Source organism: Thunnus thynnus, chromosome 22 (assembly GCF_963924715.1).
Source record: "Thunnus thynnus chromosome 22, fThuThy2.1, whole genome shotgun sequence".
Classification (NCBI taxonomy): Eukaryota; Metazoa; Chordata; class Actinopteri; order Scombriformes; family Scombridae; genus Thunnus; species Thunnus thynnus.
In genome coordinates this window covers 10,502,869-10,528,558 of record NC_089538.1, presented here as the reverse complement: position 1 = coordinate 10,528,558, position 25,690 = coordinate 10,502,869, and the positions used below count along the sequence as shown (strand labels likewise).

The 25,690-nt window shown below is 40.3% G+C and overlaps 1 protein-coding gene across 10 annotated transcripts in view; it reads right to left on the bottom strand.

Moving 5' to 3' along the window:
* Positions 1-25,690, bottom strand: part of kcnip4a (potassium voltage-gated channel interacting protein 4a) — a 141,705-nt gene that overhangs the window by 79,768 nt on the left and 36,247 nt on the right. Inside the window, exon 1 of one of the 10 annotated variants that reach the window (XM_067580783.1) lies at positions 15,261-15,971. The exons of the other annotated variants lie outside the window; for them this stretch is intronic. Coding sequence (XP_067436884.1) covers positions 15,261-15,345 — 85 coding nt within the window. The 5' untranslated portion in view covers positions 15,346-15,971. Of the gene's footprint in view, positions 1-15,260; positions 15,972-25,690 lie in introns of those variants that run through there. 10 annotated transcript variants of the gene reach the window in all.

Here is a 25,690-nt window from a genome sequence, read left to right as displayed (position 1 = left end):
ACTGACCCCTGACCTTGTCACATCCCAATACTCCCCCTACACTGCCCCTACCATTCATGTGCGTATTTTATTTTGTGTACGTGTGGCATTAATTTCTGAGGACGTGCACAACCAAAGCTCCAAATGGAGGCAGGATAAGTGAGGCAGCCAAGTTAAAAGCGGCAAGTTAAAAGCAAGTATATCTCCAGCCTAACATGATTATAAACCAAAACTCTTGAACTGACCCTGACAGCTTGTTTATGTCGAAGCTTTGAATTTTGCAGTAGCAGGGTTAGTCTAGAGTTCAAACACATCCTCTATTTCAGTAGATAAACAGTTTAAATTTAAGATAGGGACTTATGGACAACTTTATTTGAATGATGCACTGCTGCAAATGGTGCATCACAGCACTAGGAATGTTATGTGACCTTGGTTAAGTGTCTGCAGAAGATGAACCAACTTTATGTGTCTGTTCATGCTTCACGCCAATCTATTTGAGATTCTATCTCTTGATTTAATTTGATTCAGGTCACATGAGTGTGCATGTGTCTCTGCACATATGCACAGGAGGAGTGTTCTTCTGTGCAATCACAAACCTATAAAAATATCCCCACTGTAGCTCTATTAAAGTTAAATTCTCATTTAATATGGATAAGTTCTTTTTTTGGTCTTTGTTATATAAAATAATAATTAAAAGCACTCTTTTTTGCTTTAGAACACTATTTTTCTATCGCTTTCTTTCTTATCTGTTAATGTTGGCATGGAGAAATGGTTGGCTCTCCAGTCAAACTGTCACCTCAGAGAATAGTTTTTCTAACCCATTCCCTGGCATCAAGAAACACATTTCACAAAGGACAGGAATGAAAACACAGGAAGCAAATATTGCTTTGTCTGCATCTCTATTTACTCCTTTAGCTTTTCCATCTCTGCGCCACTGACTGCACTCTATTTACTCTAGCAAAGCTCAGATTACACTTTTTTCCCCTTTCTTCACGAGCCGTTCCTGTTGGATATGAGATTACATCTGTACAGTGCAAAACAGGAATCCCCGGGCTGAGCAAGATGCAATGCAGAAAGAGCACAAAATACTGAATAGAAATATTGTTCATGGGCTAGTTTACACTGACCAGGGGTCATTTTTGTTTTTGCATCTAAATGAAAGTGTTGATATAACAAGGAACAGAGTAAAGCAGAGTAGTTTGGAGGCACGTAAGCGACGTGGCTCTATCGAGGGCAATGTCGGCCACTTGGTTGATCAGACTGAAATTTCTCAACCATTATTTCATGGATAGCTATGACATTTTGTACAGACATTCTCGATCCCCAAATGAAAAATCCTCAGGACTTTGCTGATCCCTGGACTTTTCCTTAAGCGTCAACATGAGGTGGACATTTGGGGGTTTGAGTAAAATGACTCAATATACTACTGAATGGATTGCAATGAACTTTGCTACAGACATTCATTTCTCCCTCAGGATGAATTGTAATAACTTTGCCAGTCCCATGACATTTCATCTAGATCTGGTCAAAATGTTTTATCCAAGACTTTTTTATGACCCAATACCTTCAAAACTAATGATATTCCCATAATTCTCAGTTATACTTTGTGTTTAGAGCTAATTAGCACATTCCCATCCTTAAGTAAGATGGTGAATGTGGTAAACATTTAAAATGCTAAACATGTTAAAATTGTCATTGTGAGCTTGTTAGCTGATGCTAGCAGTCACCTTGAAGCATTGCTGTACAACCTCACAGAGCCACTGGCATTACTGTAGACTCTGTCTTGTTTTTTTTTTTGTGCATGAACTAAACATCGTGATGGCAAAGGCCTACAAATAATACAGGAAAAGAGTAGTTATGACAGCTCGCTCTGCTGTGCAGTACACCATCACCTTATTGTCACAGACAATGCCACAAATGTCTTCCTGTTTGCACTGTCCTCAAGCTGTCTGACCTGACAGACCAGGACAGGGTATGAGCTGATGTGACCTGATTAAAGCAGACTGTCAACATTCTCTGCAACAATATTATAAGTGTCAATGAGAGATACAAAACATGTCACACACACTTGCCTTTGCCCGTTTGTTGGCAGGCTGAAAACTTGTGGCTCTGCATCCAAATGAGTGCTGCACAAGTTTATTTCAAAGTGATCCTTTCCCCTTCAGAAAAGGGTTATAGGAATCATCATTGCGCTAGCTTGAGACCAATCAATGCAAATCAATCGAACAAATCCACTTAACCCATCATTGAATCCAAGTAACCCGTTATCTGGACAACAAACAGTGATTCAAAGTCCACAATAATATATTTGTACTATTCCATAATGCCATGCATCCGCAGATGTGTTAATGTAAGTTACACTAGAATCAATTTAAACTGAAAAACAGATCGTAGGAAAAAGCACAGATGTCCTTTGGGGGATCGGTTTAATCACAGAAGAGAAGGGAAACGACAGCAGGAGGAAAAATAGGGCGAGGAAACTGAAAGAAGGAACAAGAGGAAAAGGGGTTATCCATCCTTATTAGGCATAAATCTAATGTATCAAGCAGCCAGTCAGAGGCAATAGCATGGTCAGTGTGATCCGTGGAACAGTGCATACCAGGAGATAGACCTTAGCCATATTGGCCGAAACACAGTGATTGCTGAGGCAGAAGTACTGTAAACAGCAAACACAAATACCTTTTCCTCTGTTGCTTTGCATTTAAATTGAATTTGCGATGTTTTCAGTGGTGCGTGGAAAATGCAGGAGACAGAAGAGAGATGCCAAATGACACCTTGCTTCCAGGGCGGATGCTTCATTGCTTAGTGTGTCATACATCACCTCCTCTCCTTTTTGCCATATTCACACAACCATTTAATCTGCTCAAGGTTTTTTGCAGTCATACCTAAATGTGCCCGAAGAAACAGCTTAGAAACTTGTCTTACCGGTTCCGCAACATGATGATGTGTGCTGTGCAAGTTCTGTTATTGTTGAAAAAATAATGTCATTAAAAGATGATGAACATTAAAGATGCTCTAATCGGGCACTGGTTGGAATCAGCTGCTATTCTTTTCGGAAGACTCAATTGGTTGTTTTTTAGTCACACATCAGCAAACCAATTTATGATGGTTTCTGATCTCCAACCCACAGATGTTAGAAGTTTATCTACCTGTCTAGCTGTTGAGAGACGTCAAGAGAGCTTTACAGACAAAATCTTGACTCGGGATGCAAAAAGTGCAGGGCTACCTTTTTGTTTTAAGGTCAGATACATTTACCAGATGTCTGGCAGAGATGAAAAAAACACATTTGTCTGGAATATAATTGAATCATTCAAGCTGCTCTTTGACCATTCAGACGGGCACACAGCAGGGAGACCAGTCCAGAATTTTGACGATAAGAGGCATATAATGATTTTGAGGGGTTTACCTGCATACAAAAGGATGCAAAGAATCACTCTTTTCTGGAAAATACATTATTACCTTTAAAAATGAGTAACAAATGAAGGAAAATAGAGTATCTCAACTAGGGCTGTCACAATAACCACAATATTGTAATACCATACTATAGAGAAGCCAACTGCGATGGATGGTAATCAACTGCCACAACTATGCTATGTTCATATGGGTTTAAGTTCTCCATCGCTACAATGAATTTTCATCTTTTGGAGTCCATAGAGGCCATTTATGAGATCAGTGTAGCTCCGAGGAGAAAAAAAAGACGGGGTGGTGGGGGGTGTTGAGAGCATGGATGTATAAAGAGAGCAGCGAGAGAGAGAGAGAGCAGCGAGAGAGAGAGAGAGAGAGAGAGAGAGAGAGAGAGAGAGAGAGAGAGAGAGAGAGAGAGGGGTAACTTCCCATTCACTCTCTATCTCATTTCTGAATTTCGATGGTGTACAAAAAACAGTGAAAGCTGCATCCAACCAGATGTTGTTCTTTGCAGATTGTCACACTCAGTAGATCTGTCACTCATAGTTCTGATTGACAGATCAAACATCAGAATTCGACACGATGGAATAACAATGGTAATATTCATATTATTATTGTTGAAAGTTCAATCAGTGAAAATGAGTCAGTGACAGTGAAAACATAAACGAACATAAACGCTACAGATGGTAGTTGGCCAGCTAACGTTAGGTCTTTATGGACAGTATATAACTTAGAGCCTGCTCAGATATACAGTAGTGAGTGAAATATTACACATTTTGTATTTTAGACTAAAATAAATGTACATAATTTGTTGGTACAGTTGGTATTATAGTGTAACCAGTGTTTCCCCTAGGTTGAGTGGTTTGGCCTGGCGGCGGGCGGGCGTCAAGTAATGTAACCTCTAATGTTTTACAAATTGCAGATGGAGAATATGACCTGGCTGCAGCTTGAAAAAAATTTCAGTCAAAAGATTTTTTTTTGCTTTAATCCATGTGTTCACATTTTTTTTCCCCATGGGGCTAGGCACTTCCTGTTGTACACTTCAATGCATGTGTACTGTATGTTCAGCAGTTCCCCCGGTCTGGTCTATCCCACAGCTAGCATCCAGGCTAACAAGCTAACCTGGCGCACAGCCCTTATATCAGAGCCGGGCTCAGGGTGAGCTGACCGGGGGTCGGTTCTGATGCTAGGTAGTTAAAAACACCTCTGTGTGGATATTTTGTCTCGGTTATATATTTATACTCTCACGGGTCACTGCACGGCTGAGCAGGCTGCCTTTTAACCTCGAGGTAAAGTAGTTTTCCACCAATCATACAATCTAAAGGGACGTCCAGCCAGACTCCATTCATATATCTATCTATTTAAATTGTTTTCTGTGTTCATTAGGTACTGCTGCTCCATTCAGCACAACATAATCAGACTAACATTCCTTGATTTTCGCACAAAAAAAAAGAAAAGAAAAAAAAGGTGCTAGTACAACATAGCAGCTTCACAGCAATAGCCCAAACCTCGACTAATACAATGAGTAACTAAGAAATAAGAACTTTAGCCTTTTACAGGGTCTCTAACATACTGTAGGAGTTTTCAGTAAAATGCTTAAGGACAGGAAACCTGATCAAATCATGCACATTGGTTGAGACGCACCAACACCTATCAAAATAAAAGCACCATTCAGAGCGAAGACATTGTTATATGAATTCATTTGAAAAGCAGATTTAAGTCCCAACACACACTCACACACACACTAAATACTGAAAAACCACCCGCCATCCAAAAAGAATCAGTGAACACATTAAGCTTGCTCCAGCACATCTATCAATTAATTTGTCTTCTAATGGAGGCATTTGAGCTACTTCGTTATACTTTAATAGTGATGTCAGAAGGGTGAGATCCCTCCTGTTTACACCTGCCTGATGCTGACACAGACTTAGTCAAGTAAGTAATGGGGGCTGCGGGTGGATCTGTCTGCGGAATGATGGAGAAGGAGCTCCATTTTCTGCATGGCCGTCCACGATGGGCTCTGCCAAAGAGAGTGACTGATTACACCGGTTTATAACAGAGGTGTGGGGAGTAGATGAGGGGGGCATGTACCTGGGATCAATCTTAGTATAAAAACAGTCACCCTGCCACACTGGCCAAGACTCCTATAGACCGACTTGTGTCCTTGACTTTGAGCTTATATCATCAAGATCGTGGGTTGAGTGCTGAGGATGGGACGGAACATTCTAGTCACACAACAGCACTTTATCCTCTGCACCCTTCCATGCCAACAAACCAGAGCAGGGTTCATGAGCGAGTGTATTTTCTCCGCTTGACCTCTGGAGCAGCTGAGACCATTGAGGCTATGAAAATTAAATTAGAATCACGCAAGAAAAACGTGATTATAGTGCGCACGAGTGGAAAAATAAAAAAATACCAGAAAAAAAGGAATACCAGCAAGATACCAGTGCAATAAAATTGAACTGAAATCGACCTATTTGACAATGCACATACAATACCGATGCCATACCACAGCTATTCTACACTGCAGTGCTTCAGATGCCAAAAGCACTGTGATGTATCTAACAGCAAGGACTGCAAGGTGCACATACTCTCTCCATGGGATTGTATACAGTGCGTGTGTGTTCTTCTTGAGCTCTTTCATGGCCAGCTGGGAACATGTGGGGCTGACTTTTTACTCATAACGCACCAATGTGAGAGACAAAATGAAAACCTGCTCTACAGCGACAGAAGCTATCAGGGTGTAATTAAGTGAAACCCTGTTCGCTTGCCTTGATATATGATGCTCACACACACTTTATTTTCCTGATACTTCATTAACTCGGTCACTGAAACAAAAGCTCCTATAATTACAAAAAAAATAATAGGCTGTGTACAAGATTATTAAGACCTGTCCAAAACTGCAGAAAATCGCTGAAGAGCAGCAGCCATGTAAGTACTAATTTGACCAAAATATCAGATTTTGGCCACAAGTTTGGTCATGAGTCACTGCTGCACTGTGAAAATGTCAAAAACTATAATAGGCTGTCATTTACATCCTGCCTCTTTGCTTCTGTTTATCCGACCGTCTGACATTTCGCGCAAACCTCGAGATTGATCTGCTTGAAATTTCAATCTACAACCAATCAAAGAAGACATGGAAACCGTTTGAGAACAGCCGTTTCATCAGAGCGCCCGAGGAAAATAAAATATGAAAAAGGAAAACACAAAAGCCCAGATTCCTGCGGGACTGCAGCAAGAAACTTTTACTTTCAGCACTTTCTTGGATGTTACTAACAATTCTGCATGCAGTATTGTTATGCATGATGAAATATGTCATTATCTGACATTGATAATGATTATCTGGCATTATCTGATACTAAGTCCCCTCTTGTGTCCCTTGAGGCTCCACTCCAACCCTCAAAGGTGTATTGATTCTCCCTTTGTAGGCGAGGAGCTGGAGCAGGGCTGCAGTTCCAGTAATTGCCAGCTAACGGTGCGTGGAGAGGACATTGTCTCTCGTATCGCAGAGCGTCAGGGGCAGAGGGTTCACGTTTTGTGAAAACACAGGCGAGGAAACGTTTGATACAAAGAGCTTCTATGGGACCCTAAAATTAACTGATTATAAGAGTGAGAGAGGAGATAAAGTTGTGCAGGAGAGGAGAAATGGGGGAACGCACAGTTAGAGACAGCGAGCAGAATAATGTGGACAGAGAGGGAGCAAGCAGAAGAAAGAGAGGGGACAGCAGAGGGGAGAAAACTTTTTAATTTAAGTTAACAATAGTAATGATTACTTGAGGCCGAGTCGGAGCAGATAGGAGAAGCTACGGGGTAACGAGGTGATAACAGAGAGCAAAGAAAACAAATCCACAGCAAACAAATGAAGACTTCTCCTAATAGTCTGGTATTTTAAAAGGACACAGTCTTGTTTTGGCCATTCTTCAGCTCTGTTTCGATTCGGTCCACCGAGGTCGCCTCTCTCCTCATATTAATATCTAACTTAATCATGAAAACAATGTACCAATGATTTTGTTGTTATTTTGCTTTTCTTTCATCTCCGAAACCGAACCCACAGTGCATTCAGCAAGCAGCGATACCTTTTACACAGCAGCCTGTAACTCAGCCGTGCCCATCCGACTAAAAATAACCCTTCCATTCTTTCCACTTAGGAATCTCGTTTACAAACATTAGGGCAAATGGGAAAACTGATTACACAGGCTAGCAAGGGTGAATTTAAATAGATAGTGTCGTGGGATAACCATAGGCCAATGTAAAATGCAAATATATGAAAAATGAGGGACTATGCAATCCGGTCAACCTGCAGGGATTAGAGGATGTTGTAGTGGTGACAAAGAGCCAATCAATACAAGCATAAGAAACACAACTTTTGGTAATGTGAGAGTCTACCTGTTGAAGATTCCAGTAACAGAATTACTGTGGTTTGCTAGTAACTCATTTTAATTCCATTTTACTTCTTGATTTGATTAAAGGGGAATGCCACCATTTCTACAAATGAAGGTCAGTTTAATCATCATGAGGAGTACTACCCAGCCTGCAGAAACAGTTCCAGTATAATGTCTTCTGTGGCTCTGAACTGAGCTTTCTTAAGTCTAAGAACAGGGCTTGGTGACTATATATTTTTAACAGAATGCCTACGTTACAAACTGAAGGCTGTAATGAAAAGATGTTATCAAGTTTCATCATGGGATCCAGTAGGATCCAGTTAGGGCTGAACAATTTGAGGAAATATCTAATTTTTCTGACCAATATAGCAACTGCTATTATTTTCTATAAATTAAACTATATGCTTGTATTTTGGTCAATTACACAAGATATGGTTGTATAAAGCATAATCACCCCCTTATCTTACAAACATAGTACATCAGTGGTTTCTTTCACATCACTCAGTGACTTGACAACTGATCAGCTACCGTTATGAAATTGATCAAGGCTGTTCAAATGATACAGAGTGGTGCTTCTTCCTCCACAAATCCATCTTTGGCCAAACATAAATGTACAGATAGAGTGAGTATAGAAGCAAGGCAACAGCCAATATTTCTTGTTTGTAATTTGGCCAACTCATTAACTTTAATAGACTTTAATAGACTGCAGTTAAGTACATGTATTAATGAAAGTTGTCCTTTTAGACATTAAAGTAAACAGTCGCCAGATTAAACTTTTACTTGCTACAACTTAAAATATTCTTAATTAAGTAAATAACATCGTGGCTCTTGTGATTTGAAAATCACATTATCGGTATAAAAACAATTAATTGTTCAGGGCTATATTGAGAATTTTTTTTTTTAGCTTTTATAATTTTTTGAGCATTTTTTCTTTTTTTTAATCTCCCAACTTTAAGTACAATACTAAATCAATGGTGTGTCCCTTTAAATTTATAAACAGAATTACTTCATTGTTTCTTGACTCCATATTCATTGGATGGCATGCAAAAAAAAGCATTCAACACATTCATCTCAATAACAGGGTCTTTCAGAGTGAGGATTTGTGGGCGTATGGTATACAAAAATTCTGACTAGAGTCCCCATACACACAGATCTTTAATCACATTTCAACCAAGAGGGTGAAATTTTTATGACAAGCTCATCATTACCTAATTATTCATTTTACATCTAGTAATTATTAACAAAGTGCACAGTTGTGGGGGTGGTGTGGGACAGAGAGATTTCTCTGAACCCACAGCAAGCGTTTGAATGACTGCATCTGCATCAAAATGTTGCTGTTTTTAGGGACTTGGAGCAGAAGTAATGGTGGATGGATAAAGGGATGATTTAAACTTGTATTAGTTCATGTTCAACTTTCTATTGACCTAAACAATAAAAAGATTTTTTAACTCTGGTTCCATATTGAGTTGTAGACTGAACATGATGGTGCTGTTCATTTTCCACTACAGTGAGCACGCTCTCGCTGTCCTCTTTTACATAACACTCGGTCAGATTGTCTTTGTAGTACTTGAACAGGCCTCAACAACCCACCACTCATTCCCAGTCAGGCAAAGGAGTATCTGAGCGGGCCAGCTTGTAGAATATTACATTAGGACAGTAAGTTCCGATAAAGCCTGCAGCTTGGCCAAGCACTGTACCGCCCAAACAAGCCAAAGAATCTGTGCCGCTCTGGTGTTGGACGGCAACACAACAGCAGAAACCCGAAACCAGAAGAAGGCAGGCAAACAAAGACACGGTGGACTGGGCCTGCCAGGAAGCTGATATGGATACAGATATCACGGTCAACGTCTTCTCTCTGCCTTTGCCAAAAACGGTGACCCTTGTGAAAGGGGTCATGGTGAAAGGTCACAGAGCAAGGTTAAAGAAAGCCTTTACCAGAAGACACTGATACTTGCTCTCCCTTTTTCCATTATGTAAGAAGCTTGGCACAGATGCTTTGATGTTCTGGATCACTACAGCATCCTAATCTGTTGTTACAATCCAGGTTGTGTTAGACATCTTGTTTAGCTATTTTACTGTATATTCTTACTCTGTAGCGACATCAAACAACCCAATGTGGAATCCAATTTGTTTTCTCTCTCATATTTGATATCTACTGTCATCTAATTCCTTCTTTTAATTGCAGTCTTTTTCTATCTACAAGGAAGTGAAGGAACAAACTTTCACTATGGGTGATTTTGGTATATTACTTCCTTTAGAAGGAGTTAAACACACCACAGGAAATTCAGCAAACTAATCAAGTGGTCACGTCTTGCATAGCGTGAATACAAACATCAAACTTCAGGCTGATTCTGATGTTTGTCAGGTGAATCAAGCAGATGCCATGTTAGTTCACTGGGTGTGAAAGGAAACATTATGCAACATGGTTAGCCATCTGGTATTGATGCGCCAGCCCAAACATCACGGAAGAAATGTTCAGCTTCTACAGACAGATACACTGCTTTATTACAAAAGATAAAAAAAATAAGTGCTTTCTAACCTCTTTGTGAATTTAAGGAGAAACCTTTAAAAATGAAATATTGGAAGCTCCCTTGGTAATTTTTGTTCTGCTTTAATATTTCTATGAGCTCTGCAGAGGTTGCAAAGGTCTATAAAATCAGCAGAAATTATTACAGAAGTGGCACAAAGGTTGATAGTTAATCCACAAACTAAATTTATTGGGTTTATCTATTAGCAAAGCAGCAATGGACTTCAAACACTAGCTTATAATAAATGTCTACATGTGCAATGTTTTATCACTGCCTATATAAAAGCCGTGTACACTTGGCAGCACTGCAGGGACTCACTATACATTATGACTGCTCTGTGGATTCTAAACCACATTAGATAAAAACAAGCCACGAGTCTTCTCTTGCCATTCAGAATGGGGACAGGGTTGCACAGACATGATGCCAACCTAACCTGCCTATGGGTATCAAATATTCAGTGTTTGGTCAGGGATTATGGGCTTTCAGCTTGCTGTCCTCATGGGACAGGTGGAACATGACCTGCTAATAGCCATCAGGACACCAAAGAGAGCGAAACAAAGACGGGCCCTCGCGTCATTGGCCAGGCCCCCACACATGTACATGCTGAAGAGTGCATTTTTCACAGCGTTGTTTTATGGCAGTAGTATTGGATGAGTAGTTCCACTTCCTCATAATGATCAAAGCAGAATAGACTTTTTACTTGCAGGAAAGCAATTTTATAACTTTGAGTTTGGTTTCTTTGGTGCCAGATAAGACCCACTTTCAACCAATAATAAAGACTAAAAACATTTTAATGATTCTACAAGAATAATTCACCAATTATTTGAAGAGTAGTTCAAAAGGTTATTTTTATTCCTTAAGTTATTACTCAGACAGATATTCCTAGTTTTTAGACCACCGTGCATTTTCTCAGATGACCTTGGAGGACCTTGAACTGAAGCTGTTGCAGCTCCTCCACATGAAAACAACCATTGGACGCACGTGGTAAAGACCCTCACTTTGGGGGGTTTACCACGCATGACACCTTTGGGAGGAGACCTCAGACTGACCCTAGACAAGCTGGGACAACAGCATCTCCAAACTGACCTTTCATTGCCAACGAAGAGCTGGCAAAGTCGCTGGGGAAAAGGAAGTGGGCTTTGCTTGTCCTACTGCCACTGCAGTCCTGACCCAGACAAGCTGTCTAAATAAGCTGTCCGTCTAACCAAAGGATCGGCTTTCAGATAACGTTGCTGAACTTGAATGTACAAAATCCTAGAAACAAATAGCACTGGTAAACCGGCACCATTTGCATATTTGAGAAACAACCTCAAAAAATCCAATTTAGCTGATTTAGCAATAAAAATTAAAAATCTCAAGAGGGGAGAAATAATTGCTTATTCTGCATTTACTGCAGCCCTGTGCATCCAATATGTAATTATTTGAAAGCTCAGAGACACTGCAATCGTTCACCATTGTTCCGCCAAGGAAATATGTATCTTCACTGAACTCAAAACAACTGCATTGACAAGCTAAATTAAATTATTTGAAATCAATACAACAGGGTTAAAATGCTCAGTGGCTCATCAAAGCTCTCATACAGGAAAGTCAAATTAACTTTTATCTGTCTTATTATAAAAAGTGTGTGCAGGGGTTTGAGGACACATGTGCTGTGATGTCAAATGATACGCTGGAATCAGTTACGAGCATGTGAGCCTGTCCTGATGAGAAAAAAAGGATGATGCATCGCAGAAGCTGAGACGCCTGACAGCCAAACGCTTGGGGACAAGCGAACTGTGAAGATGTGGAGAGAGATTCCAAAAACTATCGCTCTGATCCGGTGCAAATGGCAGATTTAATGTGTGTTTGAAAGCAATGCAGCTGAATAGAGTTGGAAAAGACATCTTTAATGCTGTCCCGCTGCACAATCAAGGGTATTGACTACATAACCAATAGGGATTGAAAATGTGTCACTTAAAAGTAAGTAGCATAAATCACCCAGCTTTAGCACGTCCAAATGATTCTGATGGATACTCTGGTGGACTAGTAGCCCACCCGACTCGTCTGTAGCAAAGGCAGTGTTGGAAATGTAGGAGGAGATACAGATTTCCTCTGGTGTGAGCAGCAAATCAGTTTCTGCTCTTCAGTATATTGAATATGTGCTGACTGCTGCTGTTTGGATTTATAACCTGAAATTCTGCGCATCTGTGATTTGTTTCCTCTCTTTTTTCCCCTTCAGCTTAAAAACTCATGGCCTACTGGGCAGAAGTGGTGGCATGAATACCAATGGTGGCCTGGTTTATATCTCTATTACTGCATTTAAGGATAATGCTGTCAAATGTAGACCTTTAACATACATCTCGTTTGAAGGCATATATTACGAAAAAGCTTGTGTGGACAGAGATTCATTCATGACATTACATCATGTAATATACAGCAAAATATGCCAAGGACCATTCAGTTACATCATGCACATCACCCTCGACCTGCACTATGTGTTTGTGCTGGCCTTAGCAACTAAGTGATCAATGAAGCAATGACTGTGGCGCTGTTCTAGGACAATGAACATCTCAATTAAAATCCCATGGTCTGCTAACTGACTCCATCTATCATTCTCTTTCCCCGGTCAGCCAAAGATGGCCGAGCCAGCTTTGCTCTGGTCAAACTCCATTTATATTAATCTGTAGTGCAGGCTGTGTAAGATAAGTTAATATGCTGTGTTTATAGAGAAATGGATCCACTCAAGTGGAAATTGTCCAATAATGGGCTGATAATGGGTTTCGTAATTTTATATGTGTAATTTCTTTTTCTATAATTTGGTCACAAAGTAGCAGTTGAAACGTATGAGCTAAAGATGGCTTTTATACCCCAACATTATACTTTGGTTAATATGCCTACATGGTCGATATGGGTCAGAGTAGCTAAACATTGTGGATTTTGAGAGCATCTTCTTGTATCCAATAATGGACAACAGGCTACACTACTGATGGTACTTATGCTCCACTAACTGATGTCTTTACTGGACTAACTGTATGTACTGCATATATCCAATATACTGGTTTAGAGGCTATGTTTGTGTCCATATTTCATGATAAAAGAGTTTCAAGGTTTCGTGTGGAGGTTCAGAAAATAGCAGCCAAACTAATATTCTTGAGGTCAATGATAAAGAACATGTTTCTCTAACTCAGCACACCTACAGTAATTGGACTTAGTCCAAAGGGAAATATGTCCAGCCTTGTACTTAACATGATCAATAATTAATAGGCACTGACATTAAAGACCGCAATTCTGCACCAATAACAAACACTGTAGCCTGAGAGCAGCAATGCCGCATTTTCAACCAAAGCTTTGAGGACAATATAGGAAATTACTCCCCAATAATCATGTTGTCACCAAATGTGAATTGCAATGTGACCTAAATGACCCATTAGCAGCTATGGAAACCAACAGTGAACTCCTTTGGGTAGATAGATGGATTTCTCCAAGCTGGGTATCTCCCACGAGCCTATATTTATCAGTTTGAATTGAAAGCTGAAACCATCTACACATTTTATAGAGCAGCCCACTGATGGACCGATTCTTCTATAGCTGCCTCCCATCATCCCCACTGGTTCTCTCTGTCTCGAAGGTCAAGGAGACTGTAGAAAGTAGGCCATGGCTGTATGGCAATATTCTAAATGTGAACTGCTTCATTTTAAAATCCCTTTTTTCTTATTGATGTGTGTTCTTGCAATATGTAAAACAGCTTGGAAGGAGCCACTGCTCGTAAAAATATCTCACATGTTCAGAAGCATGTTGAAATTCATTAGCATGTTCATGTGGCACCTCTCTGGGGACTAGCACCTTCTCACTCATGCAGCGTGATAATCAACAACTTACTCGACAGTGAAGCTCAGTTAATGCAAAAACGAGACAGAACCAAGGGGCGTGATACCAGTGTAGTCACATTATCTGTACAGTATAAAAAAAAGGTACACAATACACTGTAAAATCCAATAATAAGCAACCACAACAGGCTGTATCACATATATAAATATTCTATAGCAACACTTTGATGCATACCACTCAGTGCATGCTACTACTTGGTAACCTTTATCCTGTATTGAACTCTTCATGAAGTAATCCGCTTGTAATCCACAATAATCTAAGATTTCATCTCATTAAAACCATTGACTCACTGTCTTATTAGAAAAGCTCTTGGTATGTGTACACAGACTTAAAGAGAAACCCAAAATCTATTACGGTTTGCGGTATGATACAGGTACAGAAATAGTGATGAATAATGATGCGTGTAATACAATACGCAAAACCTGCTTCTGGCGATGATTTCAGAAGCAGCACCTGGTTATTCTATAAGTTTTAGCTTTTCTGCTTTTGACTGTCTCTTACTAAATTAACACAAGTTCAACTTGAGAGCTGATGAAACCCAAAGCAACTGATATAACAAAGAAAATGAGACTATATACTATAAACAGAATCTGCATCGTATGCTGGTTGACAACATTAATGTGCTAAAAGCATGGTGACTGAAAGACTGAGCTGACATAACCAATGAGTTTGCCAAATCCTCAGGGTACATCAAAAGTTGCTTTTGATAGCCATACTCAAAAACTGGCTTTGATAGAAATTCCTTGTATCTTCCTCTCACATTTCCACATACACGTACAAAAAACTATGATGCTCAGCAGGTAATGCATTCAAGCTCACACTGGAAATCCTCACAGTGCTCTAGCCAGGTTGCAGGCACAAATGTATACACAACCTAAATAGTGCGAGGCATCACTGCTAAAGTAAGTGTGTTAAATGATAACTTTATGTTAACATGAGCTAATTTTATGGAACTGTTAATCAACTGGAGAAGTTAGACCAAACTGCCAGGAAGACTGTGCAAAAAGACCAACAACGTCTCTGCAGTTGTAAGAGAATCTCAGCAAATGGAAACAGAGGAAGGAGAAATCCACCTCTCAAAGTCCACCAGGAGCCTTACCGGTGTTGAGTGTTCCTGTGATGAGCCTGAACAGGTACTGTGCGAACTTGAAAATCTCCCGCTTGCACCTTTTCCTGCAGCTCATCTTTGCTCCTTGTCGGGGAGGGAGGGGGGCTTGGAAAGGTCAGCACAAAAAGCAGACTCTGGCTTTAGAGTTTGTTTTTTGTTTTTTGTTTTTTAAATCCAGGGAAGACTCTTACTTTGACAAAGTCCCACAGCAGGGTGACAGTTTTCTTCTCTCCTCCTCTCCTCTGGCTGTGTCAGCGTGGCCCTTGTGTCTGTGTGTGGCGGGAGTGATGATCATGAGTGAGTGGAGAGCAGCGAAGGGGGTTCGTCTTGCGTGTGTGGCTCTGTGTGTGTGTGTGTGTGTGTATATGTATCCCGGCTCCTCTGTTACGCAGCTCCAGGTTAAGGCTGTCTTGATCAACACGGGGATGTTGTGTGCTCTTTTGTCAGGTCATTAATATTTGCTTACCGGCGGTTTATCTTCTGCTCTGGGGGAGATGAGGAAGGGGGTGCTTCTCTCACTCCCCTCTATTTTCTTCCTCCACAACTTCCTCTGAGCAAAAACACTCCTTTACTCCTCTTCTGAGTTACTAGAGACTACTCTGTTGGCTTCACTATACAGTGGTTATCCAATTAGTCTCTCTCTCTCTCCGTCTATCTCTGACACACAAACAAACACACACTCCCACACTTGATCTCGTAGTGCGCCTGCTGCTCGCTCTACTCAGCACCATCTGTGGATGTTTTACCCTCACTGACGGTTGCCATGGAGGTGTGGCCTGATTGGCCCGAGAGAAGAAGAAGGAGGAGAAGGAGGAGGAGGAGAAGAAGAGGAGAGATAGGAAGCACACGAAGAGGAGGAGAGAAAAAAAGGAAAATTAAGGGGAAAGTGTCCACCTCGGTGAATCAGCAATGACAGTACATTATGAGCCTGCCGCATGATGTGTAATTGAACATTAAAACAATGAGTGACAGTAATGGACAGTGTTAATGGTACACCACAGGCTCTTGAGACACAGATAAGGGATGTGGTTAAAGGAGTGACAAATACACTATAAAAATTTTAAAAAGTCCAGACACAGAGGGAGGGCAGAGAGAAGAGCTGTGGACCCCAAGTTGGTGAGATTTCCTCCAACAAAACGTCAAGGTCAGTATTAATAAAGACTGACAGGCTACGCCCGCCGTCTGTGATGACATTAGTACCAGCCAAGTGCATCATCTTCTCCACTAATTAGACCACACTGTACCTCAATTGCACTCATCTATCAATGCCAAGCTCTCCCTCTTGAAAAGCCTGTCATTAACTCAAACTGTTTCCCAACGTATTACTGCAGCGCATTTGCTTAAGGAAACACTAAGAGGCATATTTTCTCATTATTACACGTCCATCAGGCTGGCAGGCTCAAATATAAAACAAGACTGGGCTTAAATCTGCTCTGAAACAAGGTTGAGACTCCACAGGTCACTTGACAGCGAGGCAGGTCTATTTTGGTGAATCCAGCTCGGTGTAGAGTCTCAGCAGACTCTGACCTTGGAGTTCTTGTCGGAGTTGTTATGCGAGCACATACATGTTCTGGACAGGAATGAGCAGCGAGGGGACTGTTCCGCAGGCAGGAATAAAAATAAGTGCCTGAGGAAAAACAAAGATTTCAAGGATTTGAAAATATATTGTGAAACTTCTTACTGGGTCAGAGCAGCACAGAGAACTAGCGCAGTGTCTCAATTAGGTGAATAATTTACAAGGTACCTGTGGGGCGTAGCAGGCCCTTTGTGACATGATTTAGTTGCTTTCATAGGATTTGGCAGGGGACATGACAGACGAATTTAAAATGGACAATTGCTTTCAAAACTGTTTTGCAGTCGTCGTTCGATGAACACGAGTTGCTTGTTAACTGACCGCTTGCTGAGACCTGCTGCTCTTAGTTACTGCTGCTATGCCTGTCAAGTGTTGCGTTCTCACATGGTATATATGCAGTTTGTAATAATAACTGTGGCAGATTAACCACTCAAAGTTCTTGATATGCTTTTGGCTTTGGAAGTAACGCCACATTAGCCTTACTACTGTTGGTAGCAAGTTAGCTGAACATACTAATGATTGCAGTTTACATTAGAACAGACAAATATAATCCATTCCTTACACTCTTTTTCTTGCTTATTTGGTTTGGAGAAGGAAAAAAAAAAAAAATATCATCCTCCAAAATCTAAATACAAACTCTAACTAGAGCCCCATGTACACTGCTTCAGTATGTGGAGAAATCCAAAGCTTGAAAGACCTGCCATTTTTGTGAATATTTTTAAACCATAATCCCATCTTAGACTTAACTAAGGATATGGCTGCTATACTTGGAGCTATAGACAGCTCTACAGACCAGCAATTAGAATACATGCAGTGTGTGTTTGTGTCTATTTCTCTGCATACACACTTACAGACTTGCATTCGGTCCATATTTTGCAAGCCCCGCCCACCCATTTCTCCCCCTGAGAACACTTAATTTCAACATGTGTGCAACTCCATCACCTCTCACCTAGCCCGTGGTTTCCATTTCTATCCGTGTTTCCGATAAACAAACACGCCCCTCAAGTCTCTAATTTCCATATAGGTGACTGGGAGCAGCTACGCTTGAGTATTTTCAGGTCACACGGTGCACACTCATCTGAGCGTCCGTGACAAAATGAGTTCAATGAGGTTTGTCACCTCACTATTTCTGAGGTGAACAGATGGGTCGCTGTTCACATGAGTGATTGGCAAACGAACAATGACACAAAACAACATCATTCATGTACACTGTCACCAGCAAGCGAGGCATTTGAATTCAAACTCCCCATTTGTCTCCTCTGTGATAGAGCCCACAAGTATCTGAATTCAAAGATCTCTCTCAAGGCTCCCCCCCCCCCCCCCCATCCCCCTTGTTGAGTCTGAAGTGTGATGTGTGGAACAAATCACTACATTCCAAGTCCATATACAGTCAGGAAAAACTCAACATGACTCATGTTTACCTTAATGAGTATGGTCAAGGCAAAAAGTGATATGGGAGCTGAGGTCAATACTAACACACATGTCAGGGGAAGTGTGCGTGGGTTTCAGGACAAAAAACATGTAGAGGTGACATCTGGAGAACAGTGAGGATTCCTATTTTTAAAAAGCTTTTATGCCAACATAAATCTTCAAGTAGAATTTCGTCTAGTCTGTCCCTGAATTGTTCTATTTGACCATTGGTTTTCTGAACATTGTCTTTGAACTTTGTCATCCAGAGCTTCACAACATTTGAACAAAACAGACCAATCTAAATGTCTTTAAAGTCTAAAATTATAGTAGCCTAATCTTAAATTATACTTATTGTATCTGCAGCCTTCAATGTCATATTCGAGTGCAAACTTCTTCAACTGAAAATAAACATGTTTATTCAAACAGCACAGACAGATATAGCTACAGAGCATCAAAGTATTGTGCACTTTAAGTACTAGTGGCCTTGACACAGAATGATTCGGCTAGGCATCCTATTCTTAAGTACCCTTGAGCCCACCAGAAGAGTTTACTTGATGAAGTGTGGACTGATTGCACCTCTGTAAGTTGTACACCATATAATATTAACATTGGAGGATTTGACTTCACATCCTTGAATTAGATGAGAAGTCCAAGCTGTGTCCATAAACTTTCCCTTCAGCATTTAATGTAAACCATCATCTAGAAGTCCCGATGGATCTTTTTTTTTCTTTGTAGACTTTGATGGAACATGAGCTTTTCCCACATTGCACCCCGCAACAATGACAGGAGTAACATGAAACAGGCTCTACTCAGAGAGAAGTTGACAGATACAGTATATTGATCCATCTAGAAAACACTGACTGCGGGTGCCCAGGGGCGAGAGCCGACATTACCACCGAGAGCTTTTCACCCCCCCCCTCCGTTGTGTGGAAGCAGCTTGGTCAGATGGAAAACTACCATGAGCAGCTTGTCATCAAACAAGTGGGCACAATTTACTACCAAATACCTCTTTGCAAGATGTACGCTGCCCATTAAACACACAAAATGGCAAGACGGCAATCGTAAATTTACAGACCCTAGCTTCTGCTGTGACACAAACCACACCTGGAGAGACAAATGGAAAACCTCCTTTGAATCTTTTAACGTCCAGGATACATCTCCATCATGGAAGGTCAGAAACTGGGAGCTTTCAGGAAAGTGGCCACTAAATTGAACGACAAGAGCTGAGCCGCAATCTATAAAGTACCCGTCTGCAGTGGAGTGTGCTTCACTGTGCTGGATAAGTGCACCACCCACTCATCTTGGCTTGTTTGACAATATCCAGAAAAAGGGCCAGAAAGTTGTAGTAGTGGAGCGGGACTCTGTTGTCAACCAGCCTCCTACAGCATATCTCACATGTGAACCATATTTCTGGTGCTAAACTATGGTGGAGAGAGTTCAAACTTTGGGGGTTTTAGGGGGTCTTTCGTTGGATAAACTAACCTTCATTAGCTTAACACAACAATTAAGTTAGGATATGAAGTGATGACTCATGAATTATGGAATGTTTTGTTCGAAGGAGATTGATTCTACTTTATAATTAATATCTATTAGCACACTTAGGCTATGTTATTTGGGCGTAGCGGATATGAAAAATGAATGGAGACTATTAAACCGTTATATCCGCCAACACACAGAACAAGAAACCTCATTAACAGCAAAGCTACAAAAGTCTGCTTCGCCAAACCCTGAGGACGAAGCATCTGCAGGCCGTCATTACACAAGCACTGAGTGTAATGTCTTCCAGTACCTGAACATATCACTGAACAGCAGCATGTACTGAGATGAGCAATAATTCTAGCATTCAGTACCAGCGCCAAGCTTAGCTGAGTTTTGGTAAACAAAGCAAGTGCCATTATGCCATCAGCACAGAATGTGGATGCACAGCACAGAGTGAACGTCACCCACTATTAGGGTTTTTATTTATTAAAAATTCTGTATAATTTCTTCAATAAGTATAGCATGTTTCTTCTCTTAGTTGACATCTAGTGACTATGAAATTCAACACAGTTATTACTGTAAATCTGATGTGTGAACTGCGGGGATGCTTGACAATAGGATGACGGGAACAAAAAGGCACTGACAAATAAGGTGTTTTTGCACTCTCCTCCTTTAACAAGCAGAATGTTTCAATATGTTAATATTCTGCTAGGGATGCATCGGTCTAGTTTTTTCTCTCCTGATCCGATACGAGCACTCTTCTCTTCCCAAATAAAAAAAATGTGTATAACTCACTGCATGGAACTCATTGGAATTATTTAAATGTAAGGTAACATGAGTCAAAGGAGTCAGTGACCTGCTGTGAGTAAAAAATGTAAGTTATAGCTGAAACACTGACGAAGAAACTGCTGAGAGCAATTTTGCATCAAACTCTTGATTAATCTTCTGTCGATCAATAATAATTGACGATTTGTTTCAGTGCTCATTTGAATTTTTAAAAACATATGAAAAAGCGTATCATACAGTCACTGACAAACTCTAGAGGAAAAACTGTTTTGCTTGCAAATATGGGAATTAGCATTGGTCCAGCGACCAAGCAGCACATTTTACTGAGAGAACATGCAATTAAACAAAAGATCATCAACATGAGTCACTACAGCACAGGGTGTTCTGCTGAGTTTACAGAAAGACGAAAGGAGACTATAACTGCAATGTCCATTCTATTTACAGGTTTATTTCGGAATAAATCCTAGGAGACTGCCAGTTTAAACATTTCTACTGCAGTTGATTTCCACAGTAAGGGGAGAAGTAACTGGAAACAGCAGATATACTGTATACTGCATGCATTCAATTTGAAATAGAACCGTTAAGTCTGGGCTCTCTGCCCAGGATTGCTTACTGAACACACAGTTTCATGAGCCTCAAAAATAAGGTGGTAATATGATGCATCATTGCCAAACATGCACACAATGACAATAAATTGGGACATTCTCACAGCAGAGAGGCAGAGAGTGATAGAACAAAATTATACATAAATAAATAAAAATATTGGGGATGTGCTTTAGCAACAGTTTCTGAATCCATATTCAATTCAGCAGAGGCAGTAAAACCTTTAACCAAATGCAGCAAGATGATATTTAACACACTTTTCAGTGCATAACCTTAAATGACCATAATACTTAATCAACATTAAGTACAGTTTTTTTTAAATCCTCTGGTAAAGCAGAAGATGAGTGAGCTGTGGGGTTTCTCATTTATGTCTGGCTCATACTTTCTGTCAGTGTGAACCCAATAAACTCAGGGCACTGTGCAGTGCGGCTCTCTCTTCTCCACATGAAGTTTATTGTTTTGCTCAAAGGCATTAGATGGCTGCCAAACTCTAAAAAACAAAACACTGAATTCCTGCTTGTCACACCTCACAGGCCATCCAAAAAAGTACTTTTTTTCATGTTAGTGGTCCAAGCAAGTTCAATAAAAAGCACAAGTGTAGCCCCAATGAAAGAGATTCAGTGGAAAAAAGAAGAATGATTTCTGAACTAAATGGCTTTTAACTGCAGGTCTAGATTGTTCAACCAAAAGGGAACAAAGAGAAAAGCCCTGCCTCAGGAGATGCAGGACACTCTAAAGCTATCAAGCCAAATGGCTGCTATAGTAACCTTTATGGAGAGACAAAGCACACAGATGCTGTCATTAGGAAAAAGGTTGATCGATTTTGTTAAGCTGTCATTAGGAAAAAGGTGAGCCAATTTGTTAAGAGCATATGAGGAAGAACAAAAAAAAAAAACAAGCACATGACCCTAGTGATGAAAAACAGTCCCCTGAAACACAAGATGAATGCTGTTGCTGCATCTTCCTCAGCAGATCTGGGAATAAACGTGAAGGGTGAACAAAGCAAAGTATGGCTATTATCTTGTTTGAGCTTACCCAGTCTTAAAACAATATTGGTACCAACAACCAATCAATATGCAGTGATAGATAATCGTTCTTCCTTGCTGACCAATATTAACTCAGCAAAAGCTCTACGGCTTGTCCTCTGACCTGAGAGGTATTACCATCTTCATGTATTTTTAATGCTTCTTCATTTTATTAATCTTCTTCATAAACCTAAGTATAAATAAATCAGGGCTGCAGCTAACTATTTCAGAGTCCAAGGTGATGTTTTCAAATGGATATTTGGTCCAAACCAAAATTTAATACCACAAACTTCAGTTTAGTATCATTTATGATGAAGAAAAGTTGCAAAATCCTCAAATTTGAGAAGCGATGGTACACTGAACGGTTGTCATTTGTCCTTGAAAAATGACTGAAATGATCATCAGATTTGTTGGAACTTGGTCTTAAGAATCATTAGTCAAAAGCATTTAAATCAAAGATGCATATAAAGTAAGTAGTTGTCTTAAGTGTATTGTTGCTAAGTGAGTGGTTGCAAACATGGTTCATTCAAAAGGCAGAAGGGACCATTACTTTTTAAATCATTCATTAATGGAGCTGAAGTGCTTGGAAGAGAAAAATAAAACTTAAGCCATTCTATTCATTTGCTTAAAAATACCAGAAATCAATACTAGACTACTAAGCCTATATCATCTTTGTGAATGTACAGAGCAGTTTATGAAGCATGTGTGAAACTGGAAGTTGCACACGCATCACCTTTTATGGGAAAAAAAACCTTGAAACCCTGATAACGCAAAGAGATACATCCTAAACAAGGTGATAACAGAGATCAGCAGCTTGCATTCAGGGAAAAGCTGTTGCAAAGAACCATTTTGAGTCAACTAAAGCAATTCAGTCCTTTCTTGAAACGTAAGGTTAACGGTAGCTGTGACAATGCAGGGTGTCACTGCAGATAAGAGCCCGGTCGATATCTGAAGACAGCAATGAATTGCTTATGACATCAGTGTACTAATGTTAGCACAACGACTCCCTTAGGGCACAGCTGAAAAGCATATGGGATGCCTCCTCACATTAAAATCCATTTTCCTACTTTGTATGCACTTTACGGATCACTCAGATACAGTGTGTAGTTTTTGTGTTACGACAGAATGATGGATAGTCATTCTGAACATATGGCAGGTTTAAAATTGTGCAGTGACCCAGTCTAAAGGCTTATCGGGATGCCCAGTGCAGTTAGTCTTCATTGGCATTCATTACCGCTCTTTAGAATTAGGCAGAGATTGTTTTGAAAAGGTCATTACGGAAAACTGATATAATCCCCTTCATTATAAATCTGCTGATGTGATACTTATAACGGCATAGTGAGACCTGAAACCCTATCTTACTTTCCCCCCCTGGTGAGAACACAGCACTACAGAGTATATCTCTGTCATTATGCCTCCAATGCACAGGTTATGTTTTATCTGCCGAGGCTATTTGGGGAGATGAAGGCTCTTACAAGATGCTGATAAGGGTGACTCGCTTTGTATGTCTATTCACATACAGTTAAGAAGGGGCCTGTAAATGGGAAACTCGTATTTTCTGAGAAACCTAAGCTCCAAACAGGATGAGTTTGGCCTGGCTTCACTTCAAAGATGAATGTTTTTTTTCCCGCCCTGCTTACATTTTAATCGCAGGCTCTGAAATGGTAAATTGACTTCCAGCTCTTTTTCAAGGGGCATTAGGTCTTTTATTAATGCCTGCTGACAAAAGACACTTTCACACTGGAAGGCTTACTGCTCAGTTCCAATGGGGGTTTTTTTTGTTTGTTTTTTTGTGAACATATTCTGGACTCAGTGTGGCCAATAGCTAACATGATCCTGAACTGACTTGCGTGCACAAAAGTAGCCAAAAATGCTTCTTTTGTTGAATTCTTTGAATGTTTGAACCCACCCTTAAGGCTCTTAATTTTGCAGTGACGTTTCAGTCACTTTCACCTGTGATCCAACCATTTCTTTTGATACGCTTTCAAACACTGACCGAGTTATGATAGACCCATTGAATTTCGCTTGAAGCATTATATACAAATCCTTATGGAGGTCCGACACCTCATTATCCCTCCACTGAACAATGTCCTTCATCCTCACTTAACAAAACTGAACAAAATGTTGGAGGAACATAAAAGTTGTATGAATCCTAATAAGACTTTTCAGACGTCATATCCGATTACCCATGTGTCAGACTTAGAACCACATGTGAAAAGGGACCAAATTAGGGTTGAAAATGTCAGACTCATTATGATGTTCTCTCTATACAATCATCACAAATGGAATATGCATAATATACAAGAAGAAAAATCTGATTTGGACCACTTTAACCATACACTCATTTTAAACATATGCAAAGCCTGGTGCGTCTCAAGCACTGTCATAAAAGCAGCTCTTCACCTCTGGCTCTGAACCAGTTATAGCTATGCCTACATCTGTTAGCAGAGCAGGTGACCTTGTGTGTAAATTGGTTTGCTTATCGAGAAGCAAAGCATTCTGTATATCTTACAGTGCTGTACCGTTTGTCAGGGCAAAGAAGTTAATATATGGTGCCCCTTTCAGCTTGATAATGGATGCAGGGGATGTGACTGTGGATTGGAAATCAAAACCGAAGATAACTGATTGGCGATGTTAAAACTCAACAGAGAGAAGTGATTAGTATTGGTGAGCACTTTAACAGATGAGGGTTCTTGTTGCTTGTTGTTCTGCTTAGTGTTACACATGCTTGAGCTCTATAAACATCCAGCGCACACAGAATGCAGCTGTATTCTTGAGGGAACTAAGTGCTTGAGCAATCATTCTCTTTTATGTGATCTACATATCATGGTGTGGCTGAGTATGTCCCCACTGGCCAGAGCCCATTTCACCCACCACAAACTCTGTAGCTGTTTGCCTACAGTACCACATTGCAACACAATTGCCTCAGGTTATTCATGAAATGAAAAGGTGCATGACTAAAAGAAAGGAGTGGGTCCTAAGAATTTTAACTCTTTGAAAGAAGGCAGAACTCTGTAAACTTCATCTTTCAGTTGTACTCCTTTATTACACAAAATAAATAATATATTTTCATCAGCTTCCCAGTACAGAACTCCACAGAAGAGTACAGAAGAGAGATCCATAACAAATCCATACCAATTAGACCGGTGTCTCCACTATCCGTATACATCCACACGGAGTCCAGATCCAACCACACTTACATTTTAGTGAAATGTTTCAACTATCTTCAATGTGTACTGAGTGCATTTACACCTGTATTTTGATGAAGCCAAATCTAAACATTACTCAATCACAGTAATTTGCTAAAATTACCGAAATGACCAATCCGTCACAGAAGGAAAACAGACCTAAATACTGAAGGAAAACTATTAAAATATCATGAAAGACATGCAGTGAGGAAGCACCAGGATTTACGGTGAAGCAGCTGTCTTTAAATAAACTGTACATGACATTGCAGTCGAACAGACTTAACAGCAGCACAGAGAAAGGAGTGTGGTTCAGAAAACCACGAGGCTTCCATTTGTCCGATGAATAGTGAGTGAGAG